Genomic DNA, 22,264 nt, shown 5'->3' with positions numbered 1-22,264 from the left:
TAGTTCAACTTGTATCTTTTGTCCTTTCCTTTTTATAAACCTCTGTCACCATTCTTCTTAATTATTGGATGAGGGAAATCTTTTGCCCTCGAAAAAGGGTATACCCACACCTTTTGTTCACGCCATGCGCATTTAGGCAAGCATGCCATACAATTTCCATATTCTTTGTTGGCTGTAAATGCTAAGTGTGTCATGCTATACTCAAGCACATTTTTAGCTTCATTTTGCGAAACTAAAGAAAAGCACAAACTAGCCAAGCAGCAAAAGGTCATCAATAATAAATGTGCCACGGCTTCTCGCAAATGTTCATACTTGTTTATGAAAAAATGTAAGGGCGGGTTTCTATCCAATCCCCATGTGCGTGTTTTCTTTTCCTTAATTCTATAAAACTTATAAATACAATTTTGACTAAGTTTTAAGAGAATATTCTGGTTAGGGATATCTAGCATTCAACAACTTTATCTAATAATGCGCATAGTCATACACTCACAAATTTACAGAAGAGGAAAACATGCCACAATCCAAATTCTGCTAACCTGGCTATTATTTGCCTGAGGTGTGTACATTTTTCCCGCAAAAAAAGAAAGAAGAAGCAATGTACGTTTTTTCAATGAAAGGTAGAAGCAGCACAAGCTGAACCTTAAGTCCAAACAACATATCCAGTGAAGCCTCAGTCTAGTGGCACCCACAGTTGAACTACTCTGAGATTGCACCAACAATCTCTTTGATTTGCAGAATTCCAGAAAATGTATGAATACAAAAAATACTTCCTCCTATTGGAAAAAGATGTCCTAGTCAGTTTTGCACTAAGGTTAATGTCATGCTCATTCAAATCCTACATGATTTTGGTTGGTTTGTTTACATACTAAAAAACACAAAGTACTATTCTTTTCGAAGAGGCTTGAGTGGATGCTTCAATCATACCAACCAAATGACCAACATAAATTTTTCTCCTAAAATTTATATTTCTAAATTCTTATGAAAATCCTTTGGAACAAATAGGCCCTAACAATGATCGAAGGCTAAAAAAAGAAAGAAAGAAAGATTGAAGGCAAAGAAGGACGACCGCGAAGCAACCTCCACACGAAAACACGGAATCCTCTGTCACGCTGGACGAGAGAGCATTGAGGGTGTGTTTGATAGCATGTATGGACCTAGCCTAATTGTTCTCATCTCATACATGCTGAGTTTAGACATGCTGAGTTCATGCAGTTGCTGTTGTTTGGTAGTGATGTATGCGTTGAGACATGCTGAGATGAGATTTTGTTTGGCAGCCTGCATGTGTTTAGACATGCTGAACAATTTCAAATTCTGAATATTTTTTTTGAATGATGAACAAAATCGAAAAAATGTCAACACAAATTTAAACATATTTTGAAAATTTAAATAAAATTTGATATTCTAAACTTTTTTGGAAAATTAAAATAAATTTTAAAATTCTATTTTTAAATTTGAACAGATTTGAAATTATGAGTTTTTTGAAAATTTAAACAAAATTTGAATATTTTATAAAAAATATTTTTTTTCAAAATTCAAACGAATTTTGATTTCCTTTTGAAATTCCGAACATTTATGTTTTTTTAGAAAAATTGAAAATTCAAACAAATTTTGAAATTATGATTTTTTCAATAATTTAAACAATTTTGGAATTATTTTTTTATTTTTTTTCCTGAAATTCTAAAGTTTTTCGAAAATTTAAACAAATTTTGAAATTCTGATTCTTTTTGAAAAAAATAAACATATTTGGACGTGGTTTGGTCGGTGAGGACGAGTGTCAGGGCCAACATAGCTACCTCCATGCACCCTGTCTGGGGTGCATGAGATGAACATGGCCGAGGGCACTTTTATGCATCAGATGAGCATAGCTCAGGTGGGTCCATGCACCCTACCAAACAAGCAAAAATAGATCGGATTAGAAACTTTTGCCCTCATGCACCCTTAATACATCCTATCAAACACACCCTGAGGCATCTCTCTCGAAGCAAGGGGACACATCACAGTGAACTTCGAGCTGCCACCACCAACTCCAAGGCCAAAAACGGCGCACACGCAAAGCAGCTGTACCAGGACCAAAACACCTCGCTAAACCAAATCTACTGCTAAACACCAGGCGAAGGCACCTACCACCCACCAATACCATACCAGCGGCAGTAAATTTCGAGCTGCTGCTGCTACTGCTGGCTGCTGCTGCCTGCTCGGCATACCACCCACCAATACCATACCAGCGGCAGTAAATTTCGAGCTGCTGCTGCTACTGCTGGCTGCTGCTGCCTGCTCGGCACACTTCACTCCATCTCCGCCTCCGCCCCCTCCCCCGCCCCCGCTCCGCCTCCGCCTCCGCCACCCCCAGCGCTCCTAGGGTTCCATCTTGGCTGCTCGCGCGCCGCGTCGCCGTTGCCGGGGTTCGGAGGAGGGGCGTGCTGCTCGGGGGGAACCCAAATCGGGCCTCGCGGGAGCCGTTCCCCCGCCCCGCCGCCGATGCCTGCGAGGTTTCGCGGCTGAGCTTTCGTTTTTGCCTCCGGGAGCTCGCGGCGGGGAGGTCTCGGCGTTTCTGGGGTTTAGATCGGGGCCTCTGAGCTCGCTCTCCGCAATGCCGGGGAGGTCGGGCGTCGATTGCTAGGGTTTTGCTCGTGGATTTGCCGAGAGAGGGCTGGGGATCGTTCGGAATGCGGCGAGTCGCCCGAGGTCTGCTGCTTGCTTTCGCGCAATTTGATGTTTCCCGACCAGCTGTGCCTCGTCGATTTGGTTTCCTGCTAAGCCTGTGAAGGGGCGAGGAGGAGGAGGGGTTTTGGGGAGGTTGGGACGAGTTGCTGATTTGGCCGCGATGTCCGGGTCTAGTTCGAGGGGGCGTCTGTCTCCGGCTTCAGGTGGTGGAGACTCTGAGCCGCGGTCTGCGGGGAGCAGGACACGATCTGTGTCTGCTACCCGGGGTCGGAAGGCGTCGCCGAGGCCTGGGAGGGATGTCGCATCAGCAACAGCGACAGTGGAGGAGAAGAAGCCTGCTGCGGTGCCTACATTGCTCCCTTCGCTCAGCGTGCCGGCAGGGATGCGCCGGCAGGAGCTGCTACTGCGCTCAGGGTTCTCTCTTGACGCCTCATGCTCATCAGACGCTTCGACAGACTCGTTCTGCAGCCGGGCATCCACTGGGCGGATTGGGAGGCCGGTGTTTGGGCCGAGGAAGAAGAAGACCGTCTCCCAGGCTGATCATAAGGTCTCTGCCATGCTGGAAAGGGAGGCTGGATCTGCTTCTCCAAGTGATGCTTCTGGTCTGAAGAGGAGGTGTGCTTGGGTGACTGCTAATACCGGTGCGTCTTTTTCCATTGCTTTGCATTTTCTTGATTCACTGCTCCTTTGAACATATAAACCTGCAATTGGTCTAGTGCAATGGTTTCTAGTACTGCAGTAGTGGCTTTGTTGTAGGCAGAGGAGGCAATCTGCATCAGATCTAAAATTCAGATGAAAAGGTCCATTTTATTGAGTTTAGAATGCTAGATTCCAATGATGCAAACCGGGGACCAGGACTTTATGATTCACTCATGGATGAAGCATTTCAGGGGTCTCTGATCTTTAAGATTCCAACTGTTGCAAGTACTAAGAAATTTTATGATTAAGTAGTTAGAAAGCTATCATCACAAGGAGGTACATTGCTAAAGGGTAAAGGCTGTCGTTCTACCTTATGAAGTTACTCACTGTATCAGTATTCTTGTTTACATTAATGCGCCGTGTGGATCTGGTGTGGTTGTGGGTAAGCATTTTTTTTACTGATTTTGTATGCAGAAGGTAGGTATTTCTAGATGCGACTAGTAAAGTGTAGAATTATGCCTGATAGTTTGTGTCATACAGGGACTTTACTCTAGAAAACCTTCGCACAGTGGGTATTTTTGTAATTCTACTTGCTGAAACAACATATACATAGATATTCTGCAAGATCATTCACGATGAAAGCACAGCTATAAACTTAGAAATGTGAAACAATGTTCCGTTGGACTAGCAATATTTTTTTGACAACATGTAGGACCAGCGATGTTTGTCATGTTACATATAAGACCTTATTGAAGAGGGTAGGTGAAAATGAGAATTTTGTTGGTATCTTCTTGGTGAGTCAAGGACTTTGTGTGTGTGACTATAGGTATGACCTATTCAAAGAAGTTTGCAATTGGATGCCCATGAGTTTTGAGTATTGTGGATAGCATTCTCTTACAGAGCTGCAAGTGGGCTACCCCTGTTTTTTACCAGTAGTGCAACAAATTCACTGACCACAAATATGGATATAATCGTTGAGTACCTTCACAAACATGTAAACTATTTAGGAGAAGTCACTAGAATCTTGTGGCACTTGTGCCAAGAGGTCCTGGGTTCGAACCAGCCTCTCTGCATTGCACTTTGCAGGGGTAAGACTAGGTTCCTATAATCCCTCCCCAGACCCCACCTTGTGTGGGAGCTTCTATGCACTGGGTCTGTCCAGTAGAATCTTGTGGATTTCCAAGTTGGGATCTTTGAGGAATAATTTTCACATGCTTGCCTGTTCATAGGCTTGATATTAAAGTAGGCAGGAGTGGCTTCTTTTCTCCCCTCCCCTGTTTTGCTCCAGCAATGCTATTTTCATTACATGTGGACCTGGTAATATGTAATCACAACTTTATTTTGTCACGTGGATCTTAACAGCAAAAAGGAAACCTGCATTTGAATCCCAGTGTGGGACTACCATAAATTTTGGGAACATGAACTTATACTCAACGAAGTGTAGGATTGTTATTTTTAGTGCATTTCACTACCTGGATATCCCCCCCCCCCTTTAATTACCAATTGTTGCAATAAGATCAAGCTGATTATATCACTAATCTAGTGTTTGTTCAGAGAGTCCATCGCATGTAAAAGCTATTGCCCTATCTTATTGCTTATTAGCCATCATTTGCTTCATATAATTCATGGTGCATTTTTATCCAAAAAATTCTTCTTAAGTTCTTATTTTTAGTGTGGTCATCACTTGATTTGATGATATTAACTTACAAGTGCAGATCCATGTTATGTTGCATTTCATGACGAAGAATGGGGAGTTCCAGTTCACGACGACAAGTATGCAATAATGAACCTTGATAAAAATTACTAGTTTCTTTAGGCATACAACACTCTTTGTAAAACATACTGTTTTATGTTTCTCCAAAGAATGTCTTATGAAGTGCTTATTTTAATTACAGGAAGTTGTTTGAGTTACTGGTGCTCTCGGGTTCACTGGCCGAACTTACATGGCCAACAATTTTGAACAAGAGATCTATATTCAGGTAGCTCTTTACACTTTTGATGTACTTGGATGTTGGCATTTGGCAACCCTGGTAACATATTCAGGTGTGCTTGACAGGGAGGTTTTCATGGATTTTGACCCTGCATCAGTCTCTAAATTAAGCGAGAGGAAGATTATTGCACCTGGAAGTCCTAGCAGCTCCTTGTTATCTGAACAGAAATTGCGCGGTGTTATTGAGAATGCACGACAAATACTGAAGGTTAGCCCTTTACTCATAATAATTCTATGTCATGATTATGGGAATCTTCATTCTTGAAACTAAGTGCTGCTTTGGGATTAGAACAAGTGAAATATATATAGCTGTATTTTACTCTCCTTAAGTTTTGGTAGCTCCATATGGAAATGAAACATTTACCTTTCTTACTGACATTTTGGACGCAGTTTCTTGCACCCACTTCTACTGATAAAAAAGCCGCACATGATCTTTGCCACAAGATATTCTTGAACCGTGTTGTCTTACCTTCACCATGTGTCTATCATTGCAGGTTATAGAGGAGTTTGGGTCATTTGATAAGTACTGCTGGAGCTTTGTGAACCACAGACCTATATTGAGCACATTCAGGTATCCCCGTCAGGTTCCTGTCAAGACATCTAAAGCGGACGCGATAAGCAAAGATTTGGTCCGAAGGGGTTTCCGAAGCGTAGGCCCAACGGTCGTGTACACCTTCATGCAAGTCTCCGGCATGACCAACGACCACCTCGTCTCCTGCTACCGGTTTGCTGAATGCACCGCAGCCGCAACTGGTGCTAAGCCTACTACCGAATCTGGCAGCGAAGCAAATTCAGGCGCCAGCAATCACGCCGCGGAGCAAAAGGCGAACGGAGCTGCTAACGGACTAGCCGTTGACATTGGGCTGTCCAGAACGATAGACGAGCTCAGCATCTCGTAGCGGCGGCTGTGATGGGGACGCTGGAGCCATGTATAAGCGTTGTGTGCATTTTGTGTATCGTAGGGTAGCTTTTCTCGGCGTGTTAAGACTGGTTGAACAGCAGCATGTAATGATGTATATTCTTTGTGATGCAAATGCATTTGTTTTTCCTGAATCAGTGGTGGAGCTGGCATCTCAGGTTGGCCCTCGTACTCTGTTAGTTAGTTTTTTTTACATCAAAGTACTCTTTATTGCAATTGCAAGGTGATGACCATAATATATCTTATCAACAATTTCTACAGGTGGATCTTTCACCCACCCCGCATACACCTTACTTCTAACTAGTTTGGCTAAATCATTGGCAGTACAATTAGTCTCTCTAGGAGCATGTTTAAAAGTAATATGTGAGAAATCACGCATAAGCTGATATATATAATCAAAAACTGCTGATCATCAAAAACTGCTACCGATAGACTGAAAGAGCGATCTCCATTTTTCATTGTCTCTATCACCTTGATGTCGTCGGAGTTCACCTTTATGCTGATAATCAAAAACTGTTGCCGATAGACCGAAAAAGCGATCTCCATTCTTCATTGTCTCTATCACCTCGATGTCGTCGGAGTTCACCTTTGTGCGATTACACTCGACTGTAGTCACCAAACCGTAAGACCGAAAAAGCGATCTTCATTCTTCATTGTCTCTATCACCTCGATGTCGTCGGAGTTCACCTTTGTGCGATTACACTCGACTGTAGTCACCAAACCGTAAGGCCAATGCCTAGGCCATAAGTGCATCTCTGCACCAATCGACTTCCTCGGTTCCTGCCACGAGGAATCTGCCATTCGAGTCTAGCCTCATATACATTTAGCTTCACATAGTTGCTCCTTGGTCTTTCCCAGCCATGTCGCTTGATCGTTGCCTTTGCATCACTCGCCATAGTATAGTTAGCAACCAAATCTCTGATTGCCGTTGCTATGAACTTAGGTTCCTGGACCTTTTCATTAGAGCATCTCCAACAGCGGTGCAAAAAGATGCGCGCGTGGTAAACCGGCTTTTTAGCGCGCGAGAGACTTTTTGGCGCGCTCCAGCGGCGACAGGAAAGTAGCGCGCGCGGGAAACAATTGCGCGCGCGTGGGAAAAGACGGCAGCTCGCGCGCTAGATTTGGCGTACCGCTTCCAGCGCACCTATAAATTGCGGCGCTCGCCACGCGGCCTTCACACTGCCACGCGCGCTCTCCCCGCTCCCTCTGCCGCTTGCTCGCCCCGCCCCCACCGCGCCACCATGCCGCCGCGCCGCCGGGGATCGTCTGGCTACCGCGGCGTCCGCGAGCGCCCCGACGGCAACTACTACGCCGAGATTCGGTCCGGCGACGTCCGGCTCGGCCTCGGCATGTTCGGGACCGCGCACGAGGCCGCCCGCACGCACGACGCGGCGGCATGGCGCCTAGAGAGGCCTCCGTCGCAGATGAACTTCCGCGACGTCTTCACGCGCGAGCAGGCGTAGGCCGTCGCCCCTCTGCCTCGTCTTATCACGGATCAGGACCGTGCGGAGCGTCGCCGGCGGCAGCGCCGCCTCCTCACCGCCGAGGAGGACAAGCGAGCCATGGCGGAGTGGCGCCGGCGCCACCCGGAGGACATCGCCGCCGAGCACGCCTATTGGGGGGAAAGGACGGCAAAGCGCCGCGCGGAGCGGGCAGACAGGCATCGGCGGAAGGCACTGACGATATCGCAGTGCGATATCGTTGAAACAAGTGGGGAGTCGATCTTTTAGGATAATGATCTTCATTGGCAGGACATGTGGCTCGATACCTCGGACAACACCAGCGATGATGATGATGATGATGAGGACGACTCGGAGTAGGTTGTAGTTGCACCATAGTTTATTCAGTTGCACCGTAGTATGTAGTTGCACTGTAGTTTTTATGTAATCGCACCATAATTTTATCTATCTATGCTATGAACTATGTAAAATATCTATGTATCGTTTTATCTAAAAAGATATGTATGCAACCTAGTCCAGAGTGTTCGTGCGACAGCGTGCGCGCTGCAGCACGCCTACTAGAGCTACGCGCGCGTGCTAAATTTAGTGCGGCTGCTGGAGCCAGCGCTGCCCGCCGCGCCAAACCAGGCGATGAGCGTGCTGCAAAGTACTTTTTAGCGCGTCGCGCGTTGGACGGCTGTTGGAGATGCTCTTATGCACTAACTTTCTCCTCTCTCACCATAAATACCAGAAACCAATAGCAATTGCTTCCGCTGAAATTTCTCAGATCGAGTATCACACATTCTTCAACTGGTTGCACCACTAAATATTCAAGCACATTTTCTCCTGTATGATCCACGACGCATGCTCTATCAATAGTAACGTCCAGACCCAGTAACCTCCATACCTCTTTAGCTTTGCACAAGTGAATAACCGGTGCTTGGTATCCTCCGCTCCTATACCGCACGTAGGACATTGCCCAATAACTTTTATACGTCTGTTAGCCAAAGTCACCCGACATGGGAGCGATCCTAACAAAGTTCATCAGAGGAAAATTTGACGCTTGCCAGGATAGCTTAAGCTCTAGACCGTCCCCCATATTGGTGAGTTCCATAAGGGTCCGACTGTATTTTCTCCTGATATTTTATGTCCATATTCGTTGTGCCACTCTGCAAAGTATGTTGATCTCACTAGGAATCTCCCGTTTTTGCACAAGTTCCATGCTACGAAGTCTGACATATCAAATTCAAGCAACAAAATCGCAAGGATCTGCGCCACGTCAACTTGCCAGAATGTTTGAGAAACCAACTCTTCATCACAACGACCCGCAACAGGGTCAATGGAATCACTTACCTTTCATAGTAAATTGCCTCCACAAGCCATGATCACTTTCTTGGTAGGTGAGTTAGGGATCCATTCATCATCCCAAACATTGATTCGACTACCATCACCAACCCTCCATGTATGACCTTTTTTAGTGTCTGCACCCCCAACATAATACTTTGCCATGTGAATGAGGCTTTCTTTTCCAGAGTTGCATTCAAAATATCACAATCTAGATAATACTTGGCTTTGAGAACACGTGCACAAAGGGAATCTGGATTATCAATTAATATCCAAGTCTATTTCGCAAGCAGGGCTAGGTTAAAACAATGAATATCTCAAAATCCCATTCCACCTTCTTTCTTTGGCACACACAACTTCCACCACACAAACCAGTGCATTCTCCTCTGGTTGTCACCATCACCCCACCAATAATATGACACCACGTATGTAGTTCCTTTACAAATCTATTTTGGAATTTTGAAAACTGACATTGCATAAGATGGTATAGCTTGTATAATTGATTTGAGTAGCACCTACTTTCCTCGTGTTGAAACTTTCCTTTCCTTCCATCCCATAATTCTTTTCATAACTTGATCCATAAAAAACTGGAAACAATCAGTCCTATGTAGACCCACAGTGGATGGTAAGCCTAGATAAGTATCTGATAGTGCCTCGGCCATATATTCAAACTTCTGCAAATTTGTCGTTGGAAATATGCCCTACAGGCAATAATAAATTGGTTATGATCATATTTCATTGTTCATGATACTCCCTCCATTTTTATTTAGTCCGCATATTAGCTTTGGTCAAAATCAAGCTTCATAAAATTTGACAAAGTTTATAAACAAAAATATTAACATATACAATAACAAATCAATAGCATTAGATTCATTATTGAATGTAATTTCACATCATATAGATTTGTTATGGTAAATGTTTATATATTTTTTATAAACTTGATCAAACTTTATGAAATTTGACTTCAGTCAAACCTAATATGTAGATTAAATAAAAATGGAGTTACTACATGTTTATTATTAATGCTAGAATTGTATTGACCAAAAACTTAAATATATGTGTGAATACATAAACAATACCGTGTCCCTAGTAAGTCTCTACTAGACTAGCTCGTTGATCAAATATGGTTAAGGTTTCCTAACCATAGACATCAGTTGTCATTTGACAACGGGATCACATCATTAGGAGTATGATGTGATGGACATGCCCAACCACAAGCTTAGCATCTGATGGTATCACTAAGTTCACTTTGCCGTAGCTTTCGTAATGTTAAGTATCTATTCCTTCGACCATGTGATCATGCCACTCCTAGATACTGGAGGAATACTTTGTGAGTGAAAGGATCGATATAGTTGACTAGAGGGGGGGGGGGATGAATAGGCAACTAATTTTTTTAGCTTTTCTTTACCAATTTAAACTTTGCATCAAAGTAGGTTGTCTAGATGTGCACTGGGTGAACAACCTATATGATGCAACAACAACAAGTACACAAGCAAGCAAGAGATGCAACACAAAATAATCTTGCACAAGTAGAGGTACGAGATAACCAAGAGTGGAGCCAGTGAAGACGAGGATGTGTTATCGAAGTTCCTTCCTTTTGAGGGGAAGTACGTTTCCGTTGGAGTGGTGTGGAGGCACAATGCTCCCCAAGAAGCCACTAGCGCCATTGTATACTCCTCACGCCCTCACACAATGCGAGATGCCGTGATTCCACTATTGGTGCCCTTGGAGGCGGCGACTGGACCTTTACAAACAAGGTTGGGGCAATCTCCATAACTTAATTGGAGGCTCCCAACAACACCATGAAACTTCACCACAATGAAATATGGCTCTGAGGTGACCTCAACCGTCTAGGGTGCTCAAACACCCAAGAGTAACAAGATCCGCAAGGGATTAATGGGGGGAATCAAATTTCTCTTGGTGGAAGTGTAGATCGGGGCCTTCTCAACCAATCCCTAGAAAATCAACAAGTTTGATTGGCTAGGGAGAGAGATCGGGCGAAAATGGAGCTTAGAGCAACAACGGAGCTTAGCAGTGGAAGAGGTAGTCCACTCGGAGAAGAAGACTCCCCTTTTTATAGTGATAGAACAAATCCAACCGTTATCCACTAACTCAGCCTGCGAAGAGCGGTACTACCGCACCAGAGAAGCGGTACTACCACAAGGGCCTGCGGTACTACCGCGTGGCTCTGTGGTACTACCGCTGGTGCGGCAGGAGCTAGACTAGCCCTGTTGCGAGGAGGCAGAGAGCGGTAGAACCGTTGGCGAGGTACTATCGCTCCCCCTTGCGGTACTACCGCAAGGCAGGGTTAGTCTAGGCTGGGAAGGCATGGACATATAAAAATACATCCGTGGCTACTTTCGTTGAGTTTCGATCTGTGCAAAAATCTGACACGACACTACTGCAAGCCTGGAGCGGTACTACCATGTAGGGCGCGGATGTAAAAAATTACATCGGCCCCTACTTCCGCTCGTGCTGCTGAGCCTGGCCTGAGGCCACGGTACTACCGCAAGCCTGGAGCGGTACTACCACGTAGGGCGCGGATGTAAAAAATTACACCCGCCCTACTTCCGCTCGTGCAGCTGTGCCTGGCCTGAGGCCACGGTACTACCGCGCCCAAGGAGCGGTACTACCATGAGCACCCGCGGTACTACCGCGCCTGTGTCCGGTACTACCGCAAGGGCCTGCGGTACTACAGCTCAGGAGAGCAGTACTACCGTGTGCCCCAGTTCAGCAACACTAGGAGTCCTTCATTTTGGAGAGACATGGAGAAACGGAGGGTGCTCCAAAGAGCGAAATGAAAGGAGGTGCAGAAAGGAACAGACGTGTACGTGATGGTTCCACCCATACCTTTCCAACGCGGACCCCCTCTTAATAGTACGATTTTCTACGACTCAAATTCACCGAAAGGAAACGTAGAGAAACGCCGTCTTCAATAGACTTAGAGGGCACCAAATTGTCTTGTGCCTAGACATGATATATCTGCAATGCTCAATGTGCACGATTAGTCCGCAAAAGCATTGTCATCAATCACCAAAACTACTAGGAGATAAATATGCCCTTACAATCTCCCCCTTTTTGATGGATTGATGACAATATGGGATTTGCACATAGGGATATAAAATGAAACATAGGCAAACCCAACACCTATAGAATATAGACGGGCTCCCCCTAGATGTGTGCACTCTCGAGAAATGCTTTGGACTGCACGACACACATACTAGGATCACCACTCCCCCTATATTATATAGACGAGGCATATCTTGCAATAAGGTAACTAATACTAAGCAAGGAGGCAAGATAATAAATATGAGCATAAAGTAACTAGCACAAGATAGCATAAGCTCACGGGCTACTAAGTATGAAAGACAATAAGATATGCTAGAGTGCATATGTCTTACACCATATGAAAGGGAAATACCACACACGAGCACAAGCCAAACCAAAGCAAATGAGGTTCAATAGAACGAAAGCAAAGCGACAAAGCTTAAAGACATGACACAAGACTTGCAAATCCTACTCTCTCTCTCCCCCTTTGGCATCGAGACACCAAAAAGGCAGAGAGGACACCTACGACACAGGTGGTAGCCCAAGCTAAAGTGATCACTCGTCACACCCCTCGTTGGACTCGGCAGCGGGGATGGTCTCCTCCTCAGATTCAGTCCATTGATAGCCCTGCTTCGCCATCCATTCTGCCTCTGGGGTGATGTGCTTCTCGGACCTGCTTGATATCTCCTCGCCAAACGTCCTCAAGATCCTCTTGTTGTGACAACGACTCTCCTTCTGAGCAACATGCGACCTGTACTGTCCCTTGGCCTGCATGCAGAATAGAGCCTTCATCTTGTTCTTCAGCTTCTTAGCCCAAGGCTTAGAAGATGAAGGTGAGTAGCCTGCAGAGTTGTCCTCATCCGCTTCCTCCTCCTCAATCTCATCCTCATCCACATTCATCTGAGCAACCTCAACCTTAGCACGGGTAGTGGTGTTAGCCCACTGACTCTTGATGCAGAGCTTGATGGGCTCGTGATGAATCCAGTCGGGGGCAACAAACTCATCATTGGGATAGAGCTTCTCCCAAGTCCTTGAGATCAAGTGAAACAGGTAAGGTCCATAGATGGGTACCTTACGGTTGAACACCGCAAACTGTATCTCACACCACATGATATGTGAGACATCAAGTGGTTGCGTCTGAGCACGACGCACCTCCTCACAGATGAGCATCATATCCACGATATAGGCATGCACCTTGTCCTTGTCGCTAATGCGCAGAAAGAGGGAGTTATGGAAGATCCGATGCATGATGTCAAGGAATGAGTTCAGCACCCACACCTTCTTGCCACTGGGAAGCTTCTTCTCAACATAGTAGGGCTGAAGCTTGTTCTTGCTGGCTGACTTGGGGTTGGCATGAGGACGAACACCAACGGGTTTGTTGAGCCCCTCATCAAGAACCTGTAGCAAATCCATGAAGTCCTTCCACATATCAGTCATCCGTTTCCCATTGGTCATCCATGTCATGGTCTGTTCCTCATCGGTGTGGAAGTGGACTAAAGCAAAGAACCGGGCCACAATCTCAGGGTCTAAGTCCAGGTGGAAAGTAAGCATGTGCTCAATGCAAAATTGCTCCACCAGGTCCAAAGCCTCACCAAAATATTCCCGGTGTTGATCCTTCCTCATATGAACCATGTCAATCCAGTCCACGTACATGTTTTGCTTGGCCTTGATCACATCCAGAAAGATAAGATACAACTGCTTGGTCCAGAACAAATCATTCCCTCTGAAATTTGCACGGGGATTCACATAGGGGTTGATCTTCCCGCGAGTGACAAACTCAGCTAGTGGTATCTCATCCATGCCCATTGATGGCTCCCTGGTCTTGGTGGCGGTCTTCTTGACATGGCGTTGTGGGGCATTGGAGCCCTCCGGAGCATCTTGATTGCGAAGACGCTTGGATCCTGTATCGCGGGTTGGTCGAGCGACAAACATTGGAATCGGAGCCACCACCGGAGTCCATGGCAAGAGGGTGAGGTGGGGAACGATCCCACCGGTCGAAATGCAAGGAGAGCGGCCGAAGATGGAGATCCGGCGAGGTCCTCCGGCGCCGTTCTTGGTAAGGAGAGAGAGAGATGGGGTGGGGAAAGGATATGAATGGGTATGGGGGAGTTGGAACTCCCCCTGCCCCGCTCTTAACCCCCACCTGCTCGCGGTGGCGCGGTAGTATCGAGGGTCCTCACGGTAGTACCGCCCGGGCGGAAGTACCGCTCGCTGGGCGGTAGTACCGCTCTTCCAGCGGCAGTAAAAAATTACTGCCGCGATGGAAGCGGTAGTAAGGCTGCAACTATGAACACACAGAGCAGCCTTCCTCCTGCGGTAGTACCGTGTCTTACCACGGTAGTACCGTACTCCCAAGAAAGCGCAAGTTTCGCAAACACGAGAGGAAAACGACCTTTGCAACGCCACCTTCAAGCAACCGAACACACAAAAAGCAAACAAAAGAGGAAACTCAACCACAAACTCGGCTCAAAGAGAAGAAATGCAAGAGACAACAAGGACCAAACACGAGACACAACCTCTCCAAAGAGAGGGCGGTGGCTGGAGCCACCTATGTTTGAGTCAATTGGTATGGCACCGTAAAGAATTATCCTTGGGCCCATGAACAAAACTCGTCTTTGAAGCACAAGTACCATAAAAATGGCTAATGTGAAAGAGTTGATCAATTTATGCATAATGGGGGGGGGGGAGGGAGAGTTCATTGAGAGAACAACACTCCCCCCTATGTCCATGCCTACACCTAAACAAGACATCAAGTTTAGTATGGTGAGGTGTGCAAGGGTTCAAGCCACATTGCTCAAATTAGTGATATTTAGCTCATGCCTTAACTCGCGAAATCTTGCTTCATCCAAAGGCTTCGTGAAGATATCTGCAAGGTTATCATGAGTGTTGACATAGTTGAGCTCGATCTCCCCTCGCCTAATATGATCCCGGATGAAGTGATACCGAATCTCAATATGCTTCGTCTTGAAGTGTTGCACCGGGTTGAGAGATATCTTGATGGCACTTTCATTGTCACACCAAAGAGGCACTTTGTCACAAATGACACCATAATCCTTTAAAGTTTGCCTCATCCATAGAAGTTGTGCACAACAAATACCGATGGCCACATACTCCGCCTCGATGGACAAGAGACACACACAACTTTGCTTCTTAGAAGACCAACTCACCAAAGAGCAACCAAGGAATTGGCACCCTCCGGAAGTTGACTTCCTATCCACTTCGTCTCCCACCCAATCAGAGTCCGAATAGCCTACAAGATTGAAGTTTGCTCCTCTTGGGTACCATAAGCCAAAGTTTGGGGTATGAGCCAAATATCGAAAGATTCGCTTGACCGCCACAAAGTGGCTCTCCTTAGGTGCGGCTTGAAACCATGCACAAATTCCCACACTCAACATGATATTCGGTCTAGATGCACAAAGGTAAAGCAAGGAGCCAATCATGGAGCGATATACCTTTTGAACCACTGCTTTACCATTGGGATCTATGTCAAGTTGGAATTTGACGGGCATTGGAGTGGAAGCTGGCTTGACATCACTTAGCTTGAATCTCTTGAGCATGTCTTGAGTGTATTTGGCTTGGTTGATGAAGGTTCCTTCTCTTCGTTGCTTGACTTCGAACGCGAGAAAGAACTTCAACTCTCCCATCATGGACATCTTGAACTTTGAGGTCATGAGAGCGGCAAATTCCTCATTGAAATATTTGTTAGGAGAACCAAAGATAATATCATCAACATATAGTTGCCACACAAACAACTCCCCTTTGACCTTCTTAGTAAAAAGAGTGGGGTAGATTTTCCCAATTTCAAACCCATGATCTTGCAATAACTCGGTAAGGTGGTCATACCACACACGTGGGGCTTGTTTAAGGCCATAGAGTGCCTTATCTAGTTGGTACACATGATCAGGGAAATAGGGATCCTCGAACCCGGGGGGTTGTTTGACATACACCAACTCATTAATAGGACCATTAAGAAAAGCACTCTTCACATCCATTTGTTGCACCTTGAAGTTATGATGAGAAGCATAAGCAATCAACAAACGAATAGATTCAAGGTGAGCAACGGGAGCAAAGGTTTCACCATAGTCGATACCCTTAACTTGGGAATAGCCTTGTGCTACCAAGCGAGCCTTGTTGTGGACAATATTCCATGAGCATCTTGCTTGTTCTTGAATATCCACTTGGTTCCAATGACATTATGGTTCCCCGTTGGCCCTGGCACCAATATCCACACCTTGTTGTGCTCGAAGTTGTTGAGTTCTTCATGCATGGCATTAAGCCAATCTGAATCTTTGAGCGCCTCATAGACCTTTTGGGGTTCAACACAAGAGACAAACACGTGATGTTCACAATAGTTTGCCAATTGTTTACGAGTGCTTACCCCCTTTCGTATTCTTCCAAGCATATTCGTCATGAGATGACCCTTGATAGAGAGCTTGGAAGCAATCTTGGCGGCACGACGCTCCAATTCCTCCTCATGAGTGAGTTGAGGAGCGGAAACTTGATCATCTTGAGCATCGTCTTGAGCTTGCTCGGAGGAGAGAACTTGACCTTGGGCATCACTTGGTGGTTCACCACCATCTTGAGGTTGATCTTGCCCTTGGTCTTGTTCATGAGGTTGAGGGCCTTCACTTTGTTCTTCGGAAGCGTGTGGGTCTTGGGTTGGTGATGGTTCCACTTGAGTGGAACATTGTCCTTCTCCTTCGGCCACAAGGGGTTCCTCAATGGGTAGGATAAAACAACACCCATTCTTCTTATGGCTTGGGGAGGAATTTCATCACCTACATCACAAGTACCACTTTGCTCCACTTGGGAGCCGTTATTCTCATCAAACTCCACGTTACACGTCTCCTCAATAAGTCCCGTGGACTTATTGAGGACACGGTAAGCATGAAGTTTGTAGCATAACCAATAAATATGCCCTCATGAGCTCTAGCCTCAATTTTTGACAAATGAACACCCTTTTTGAGAATGAAACACTTACACCCGAACTCCCAAAAGTACTTGAGGTTGGGCTTGTTACCGGTGAGTATCTCATATGGAGTTTTGTTCAAGCCTTTGCGGAGATAGAGCCGATTGGATGCATGCCATGCGGTATTGATGGCTTTGGCCCAAAAGTTGTATGGAGACTTGAACTCCGCCATCATGGTCCTTGCCGCATCCATCAACGTCTGGTTCTTCCTCTCTGCTACACCATTTTGTTGAGGGGTGTAAGGTGCGGAATATTGATGCTTGATCCCCTCATCACTAAGGAACTCATCCAAGGTGTAGTTCTTGAACTCGATGCCGTTGTCACTTCTTATTGTCAAGATCCTTGCATTGTGTTGGCGTTGAGCTTCATTTGCAAAGTCAATGACGGTTTGTTGAGTTTCACTCTTCCTCTTGAAGAAGTAAACCCAAGTGTATCTTGAATATTCATCCACAATCACCAAGCAATACTTCCTACCCCTAAGACTATCAAAGGATGGAGGCCGAAAGAGATCCAAGTGAAGGAGCTCCAAAGGCCTCTTTGAGTAAATGATAGTCGTGGGAGGGTGAGCCTTCTCATGTAGCTTTCCTTCAATGCAAGCACTAAAAGCACGATCTTTGGCAAAAATAACATTTGTTAGTCCACGGACATGGTCCCACTTGAGAAGACTTTGCAAATATGTCATATTGACATGGGCTAAACGGCGATGCCAAAGCCATCCCACGTCAACTTTAGCCATTAGGCATGTCGCGGTCTTAGTGGGTCGCTCCGAAATGTTAATCACATAGATACCGTTCTTGACATGCCCAACAAAGGCTACTTTAAGAGTCTTGCTCCACAAGATGGCCACAGTATCAATATCAAAGAAAGTGGCAAAGCTGATGATTGCAAGTTGACGAACGGAAAGTAAATTGTATGCAAGGGACTCAACAAGCATGACCTTCTCGATCGTGAGATCATGAGAAATGACAACCTTGTCAAGTCCCAATACCTTAGAGGACGAGGCATCACCCCACTCGACATTGGTGGGCATAGATGGAATCTTGTGCACGCCCACCACCAAGTCCTTGCTTCCGGTCATATGATTAGTGGATCCACTATCAAGCAACCATGATCCCCCACCGGAAGCAAACACCTACAAGAGATCAATTCTTGGTTTTAGGTACCCATTTTGTAATGGGTCCTTTGATGTTAGTAACAAGGGTCTTAGGAACCCAAATAGACCATTCAATGTACTCATAAGGAGAACCAACAAATTTAGCATAGAAATGCCCATCACTAGCACGACACAACACATAAGAAGGGTTAAAATCCCGGCTTTGTTGGAAGGGGTGGCAATGCCCTTCTTGACACCACCACCCTTCTCATTGTTCTTCTTCTCCTTAGAAGCCCCCTCTCCCTCCTTCACAAAAGTTTGCTTGAGAGGAGGAGGTCGTTTGGTCTTGTCATTCTTCTTATTATTCTTGGGCTTGTAAGCAAACCCAATTCCTTCCTTGGCTACAACTTCCTTTTGATTGCTCAAAAGGTCATTGAGGTTCTTCTCACCTTGTATGCATGACACTAGGCCTTTCTCAAGTTGCTCCTTCAACTTTGCATTCTCCTCAACAAGATGCACATGCTCACAACAAGGGTTAGTAGTGTTTGCATTATCAATTAAAACCATATGAGGAAAAGTGGCTTTCTCCTTGGTTAGCTTCACTTGGAGTTGATCACGAGATTCTTTAAGACTAGCATGAGTACCCTTCAAGACCTTGTGAGCCTTGTCAAGTATATCAAACACCTCCTTGAGTCTAGCAAGATCAACCCCAAGTTTGGCCTTCTCAGAATCTAGCACACGAGATACAACAAGAGCATGATCAATATCTTTCTTTAATTTAGCATGGTCATCATTGTGTGAGTCCTCAAGAGCCAAACGGTGACCGCACTCTTCCTCAAGCGCATTAGAGAGATTCGATATCTCATCGGCATAGCCACGACTATGCCCTTCCATCTTAGAGATGGTTTCTTCATGAGCCCCGATCATGTCATTGGCTTCACCAAGTTGTTCCAAGAGAGAAACAAAGTGCTTCTTGGATTTACCCTTGAGCTTACTCATAAAAGACTCAAATTCATTTTCCTCCTCATTAGACCCCTCATTTTCATCAATGCAATCTGTCAAAGAAGGATTAGTAATGATGGCAGTTTTGATGTTGGGGGTTAACTTGTTGGTGGCTTTAGCCATGAGGCACCTGGCATTGATGTTCTCATTGGGTGAGTCGAAGAGAGACACCCTTGGAGTTGTCGCAATGGCAACGGAGGCCATGGCAATCGACTCATCGTCTTCATCATCATCATCATCCTCATTGTACTCTTCTTGTGCCACCAACCCTTTGGGAGGAGTCTTCTTGGTGAAGTTGCTCTTGTTGGGGAAGGACTTGGCCTTGTCTTTTCGGATGAGCTTGCCACCGTTGTCTTCCCTCTTCTCATATGGGCACTCCGCAACAAAGTGGCTCACATTGCCACAATTATAGCAAGTCCTCACTCGTTGCTTGCCTTTCGCGCCACTTGAGTTGTTCTTATTGAAGTTGGGCCTCGTGTTCTTCTTGCTCCAAAATTGCGTTGAAGTGAGAACCATGTGCTCATGGTAAGCACATTTTGTATCTTCGGGATTGCTCTCTTCTTCTTCCTCTTCATCCTCTTCTTCCACACTAAGTTTGGCCTTCAAACCAAGGTTGGGTTCTTAGCTCTTTGAGAATGCAACACTGGGATTCTTAGCTCTTTGAGAATGCAACACTGCATTGTCGGCGGTCTTGTCCAAGATCCTCATTGCCACAAAATCATCCAACACTTCACTTGAGGACAAGGTGTGGAAGTCTGGCCTTTGACGGATGACGGAGGACATGGCCTTGTGGTAAGGCATCATGGCCTTGAGAAGCTTGCGCTTGATCCAATTGTCATCCGCACCCTTGCTCCCATGATCTCGGAGTGAGACCGCGAGAGTGGTTAACCTCTGGTAAAGTTCATGAGGTTCTTCATTGTCGGAGTAATGGGCCATGGGTAGGCTAACCCGAGGCCCAAAACCTTTCAAGACATCGGGGCTGACTGCGCCCCTCGAGACGCCAGATGAAGAGCCGCCTTCTGGAGGACGGCTGAAGGAACAGTCGGCTGCCCGCATGCAGCCGAGTCCTAGAGGCGAGGTCAAGACCGGCCGACTCCCGCCTGGCGGCTTCCAGAGAAGCCGACCACGGGGAGTCGGCCCACGACACCAACAAAGCCCATGCCCTCATCAGGTGGGATGGGATGAGGAGTGGCAACAGTGAAGCCCACTCCTTCCCCTTTTCCAGGAGATGGCTAGGCCACAGTGCATGGTACCAACGGAGATCTCCGTCTGGCGCGGCACTGTTGCCATGCCATCCCTGACATCAACAACAGTGGGCGGAGTCCTGTGCCCATGACAGCCTGTCGGTACGGTCCACGGACGACGGGCCCTACCGGTCAGCGAGAGTCCAGAAGACGGCAAGAGCGCCACCAGTCGGACCCGTAGGGAGCCGGCCCCCGGGAGTCGGCCTGCCCCTCCCCCGGGTTCCCGACGCCATTAACCAGACGAGACAGGGAGTGGCTACGGTGATCACCTGCCAGACGGCGGGGCTGTAGCCATGACCCCATGACCAAGCCTACGTCATTAGAGGCATAGCTATAGTAATCAACAGCCGGCAAGACCCGCAAGCTATGGGTACGGCTTGTCGGGTCCGTACCAGACCAGTCAGCGGGGCCCACCAGTCGGTGGGCCCCAACAGTCAGCGGAAGGGCCGGTAGGCGAAGAGACTGACGGCTGGGCCCTGCGCCCAGTTAGTTTACCATTGTACCCCTAGGGGGTAGGCCTATATAAACCCCCAGGGCACCCATGCAAAGGGTTCTGACCCATTAGAACTAGACCAGATCATAGAGGGAGGAAAAAGCTAGCCCTGCCTTCTCCTACCTTCAGCATACAGCTCGAGGAGCGCCCTTGTATTCACTTTGTCTTAGTGATCAAGCAGAGACCCCACAGAGTAGGACTAGGAGAGCCCCGAACCTGGGTAAAGTACACCAGCGTTCATGTCTACGCCTCATCCCGTTTCCAGGCACCGGCGACGTTCTACTCGCTCCCACCATGATAAGCCATCCATTGGCATATGTCGCACCCAACCCCCGACATTTGGCGCCCACCGTGGGGCAAGGTGCACCATCGTCCGGAGACTTGTTCTGGACGGGAACCCTTTTCCTCCCTGGCGAGCGCAGCCAGCCCGGCACGCCAGACGGAGTCTGCGCCGACGCGCTGCATGGCGCTGAAATCGCCTGCGCGGCCAGTTGCCTCACCGACCTTGTCGGTGAGGTCCGCCTCTCCGACGAGCCCGCATCCGACGCGGGCACAGGCGGCCCAGAGAGCCTCCTCGCGGGCCTCCTCGATCAACTCCACGTCGCCAGCGAGCCAGCTGGGGACTTGGAGTCCGTAGGCTCCACCGATCCGATGTTGGTCGACTCCGACACCGCGTCGCTTGACACGTTCCCCACCAACGTGGTGGTCTATGACGAGCCGCTCCCTTGCGCGGAGAGCGGCGGAAGCACCGTCACGGAAGTGCTTGTCATTGATCATGGCGAGCACTCCGGCGGGGGTGATTATGACCCGCTCAACGCGGCGCTGCAAGACCTGGCAGCGCCCATTCCCGAAGACGCCGACGCCGAGACGCTGGAGGCACGCCGCCTTCAGCTAGTCGAAGGCGCCAAGAAGCTGGCCAGCATGAGACGCCTATCAGAGGCCTACCAGCGCGAGATGGACCGCGCTGTGGGCGGCACGCCGGCTCCGGCTAGACCTAGCAGCCTTGGCGCGGTCCAGCAGCGCGGCGTGGCCATCGCCGACCTGTTCGGGGCAAATCGCCCCATTTACGCCACGCCTGCGGAGAACATCCGAGCTGCCCAGGCGGCGGCGGACGAGCTGGACAAATTCGAGGGCGAAGAACGTCGCTTGATGACGGAGCGCGTCCAGCGACTCCTTAACGCGGCTGCGGAGCAGAACGAGGCTGGCTGCCGCACCGATGCACCGCACCGGCAGAATGACGACCTGCCTCCCCGCCGAGACCAAGGCACGACATCTCGGACGCCGATTGGTGGCGTCCGCGGAAGAAAGGACAAGGAGCCGGCTGCCAGCCGCAGTCGGACTCGCATCACCATAGAGCGCGACCAAGACGGCCGCCCAAGAACAGTGGAACGATGGGACGACTGTCCGCCTCCTCCCCCTC

The 22,264-nt window shown here is 47.5% G+C and overlaps 1 protein-coding gene across 1 annotated transcript; it reads left to right on the top strand.

Annotated features, from left to right (window-relative positions):
• Positions 1 to 2,151: 2,151 nt before the first annotated feature.
• On the top strand, positions 2,152 to 6,346 carry LOC123189662 (probable GMP synthase [glutamine-hydrolyzing]). The gene is made up of 5 exons (XM_044602129.1): positions 2,152 to 3,305; positions 5,019 to 5,076; positions 5,199 to 5,282; positions 5,360 to 5,501; positions 5,788 to 6,346. The coding sequence occupies exons 1-5, from the start codon at positions 2,825 to 2,827 to the stop codon at positions 6,190 to 6,192; spliced, it is 1,170 nt and encodes a 389-aa protein (XP_044458064.1). The 5' UTR covers positions 2,152 to 2,824; the 3' UTR covers positions 6,193 to 6,346.
• The last annotated feature ends 15,918 nt before the right edge of the window (positions 6,347 to 22,264 follow it).

The sequence above is a fragment of the Triticum aestivum genome, chromosome 2A (genome assembly GCF_018294505.1).
Source record: "Triticum aestivum cultivar Chinese Spring chromosome 2A, IWGSC CS RefSeq v2.1, whole genome shotgun sequence".
Lineage (NCBI taxonomy): Eukaryota > Viridiplantae > Streptophyta > Magnoliopsida > Poales > Poaceae > Triticum > Triticum aestivum.
The sequence above is the reverse complement of the archived record's forward strand: the minus strand, read 5'-3'. Positions and strand labels throughout refer to the sequence as shown.

What these genes read in the sequence shown, in the direction of transcription:
- LOC123189662 (XM_044602129.1), top strand. Translation starts at nt 2,825, where the DNA reads ATGTCCGGGTCTAGTTCGAGGGGGCGTCTGTCTCCGGCTTCAGGTGGT. An exon ending in GTTCCAGTTCACGACGACAA is followed by an intron (nt 5,077 to 5,198) that starts GTATGCAATAAT and finishes TTTTAATTACAG; the next exon opens with GAAGTTGTTTGAGTTACTGG. An exon ending in AACAAGAGATCTATATTCAG is followed by an intron (nt 5,283 to 5,359) that starts GTAGCTCTTTAC and finishes TGTGCTTGACAG; the next exon opens with GGAGGTTTTCATGGATTTTG.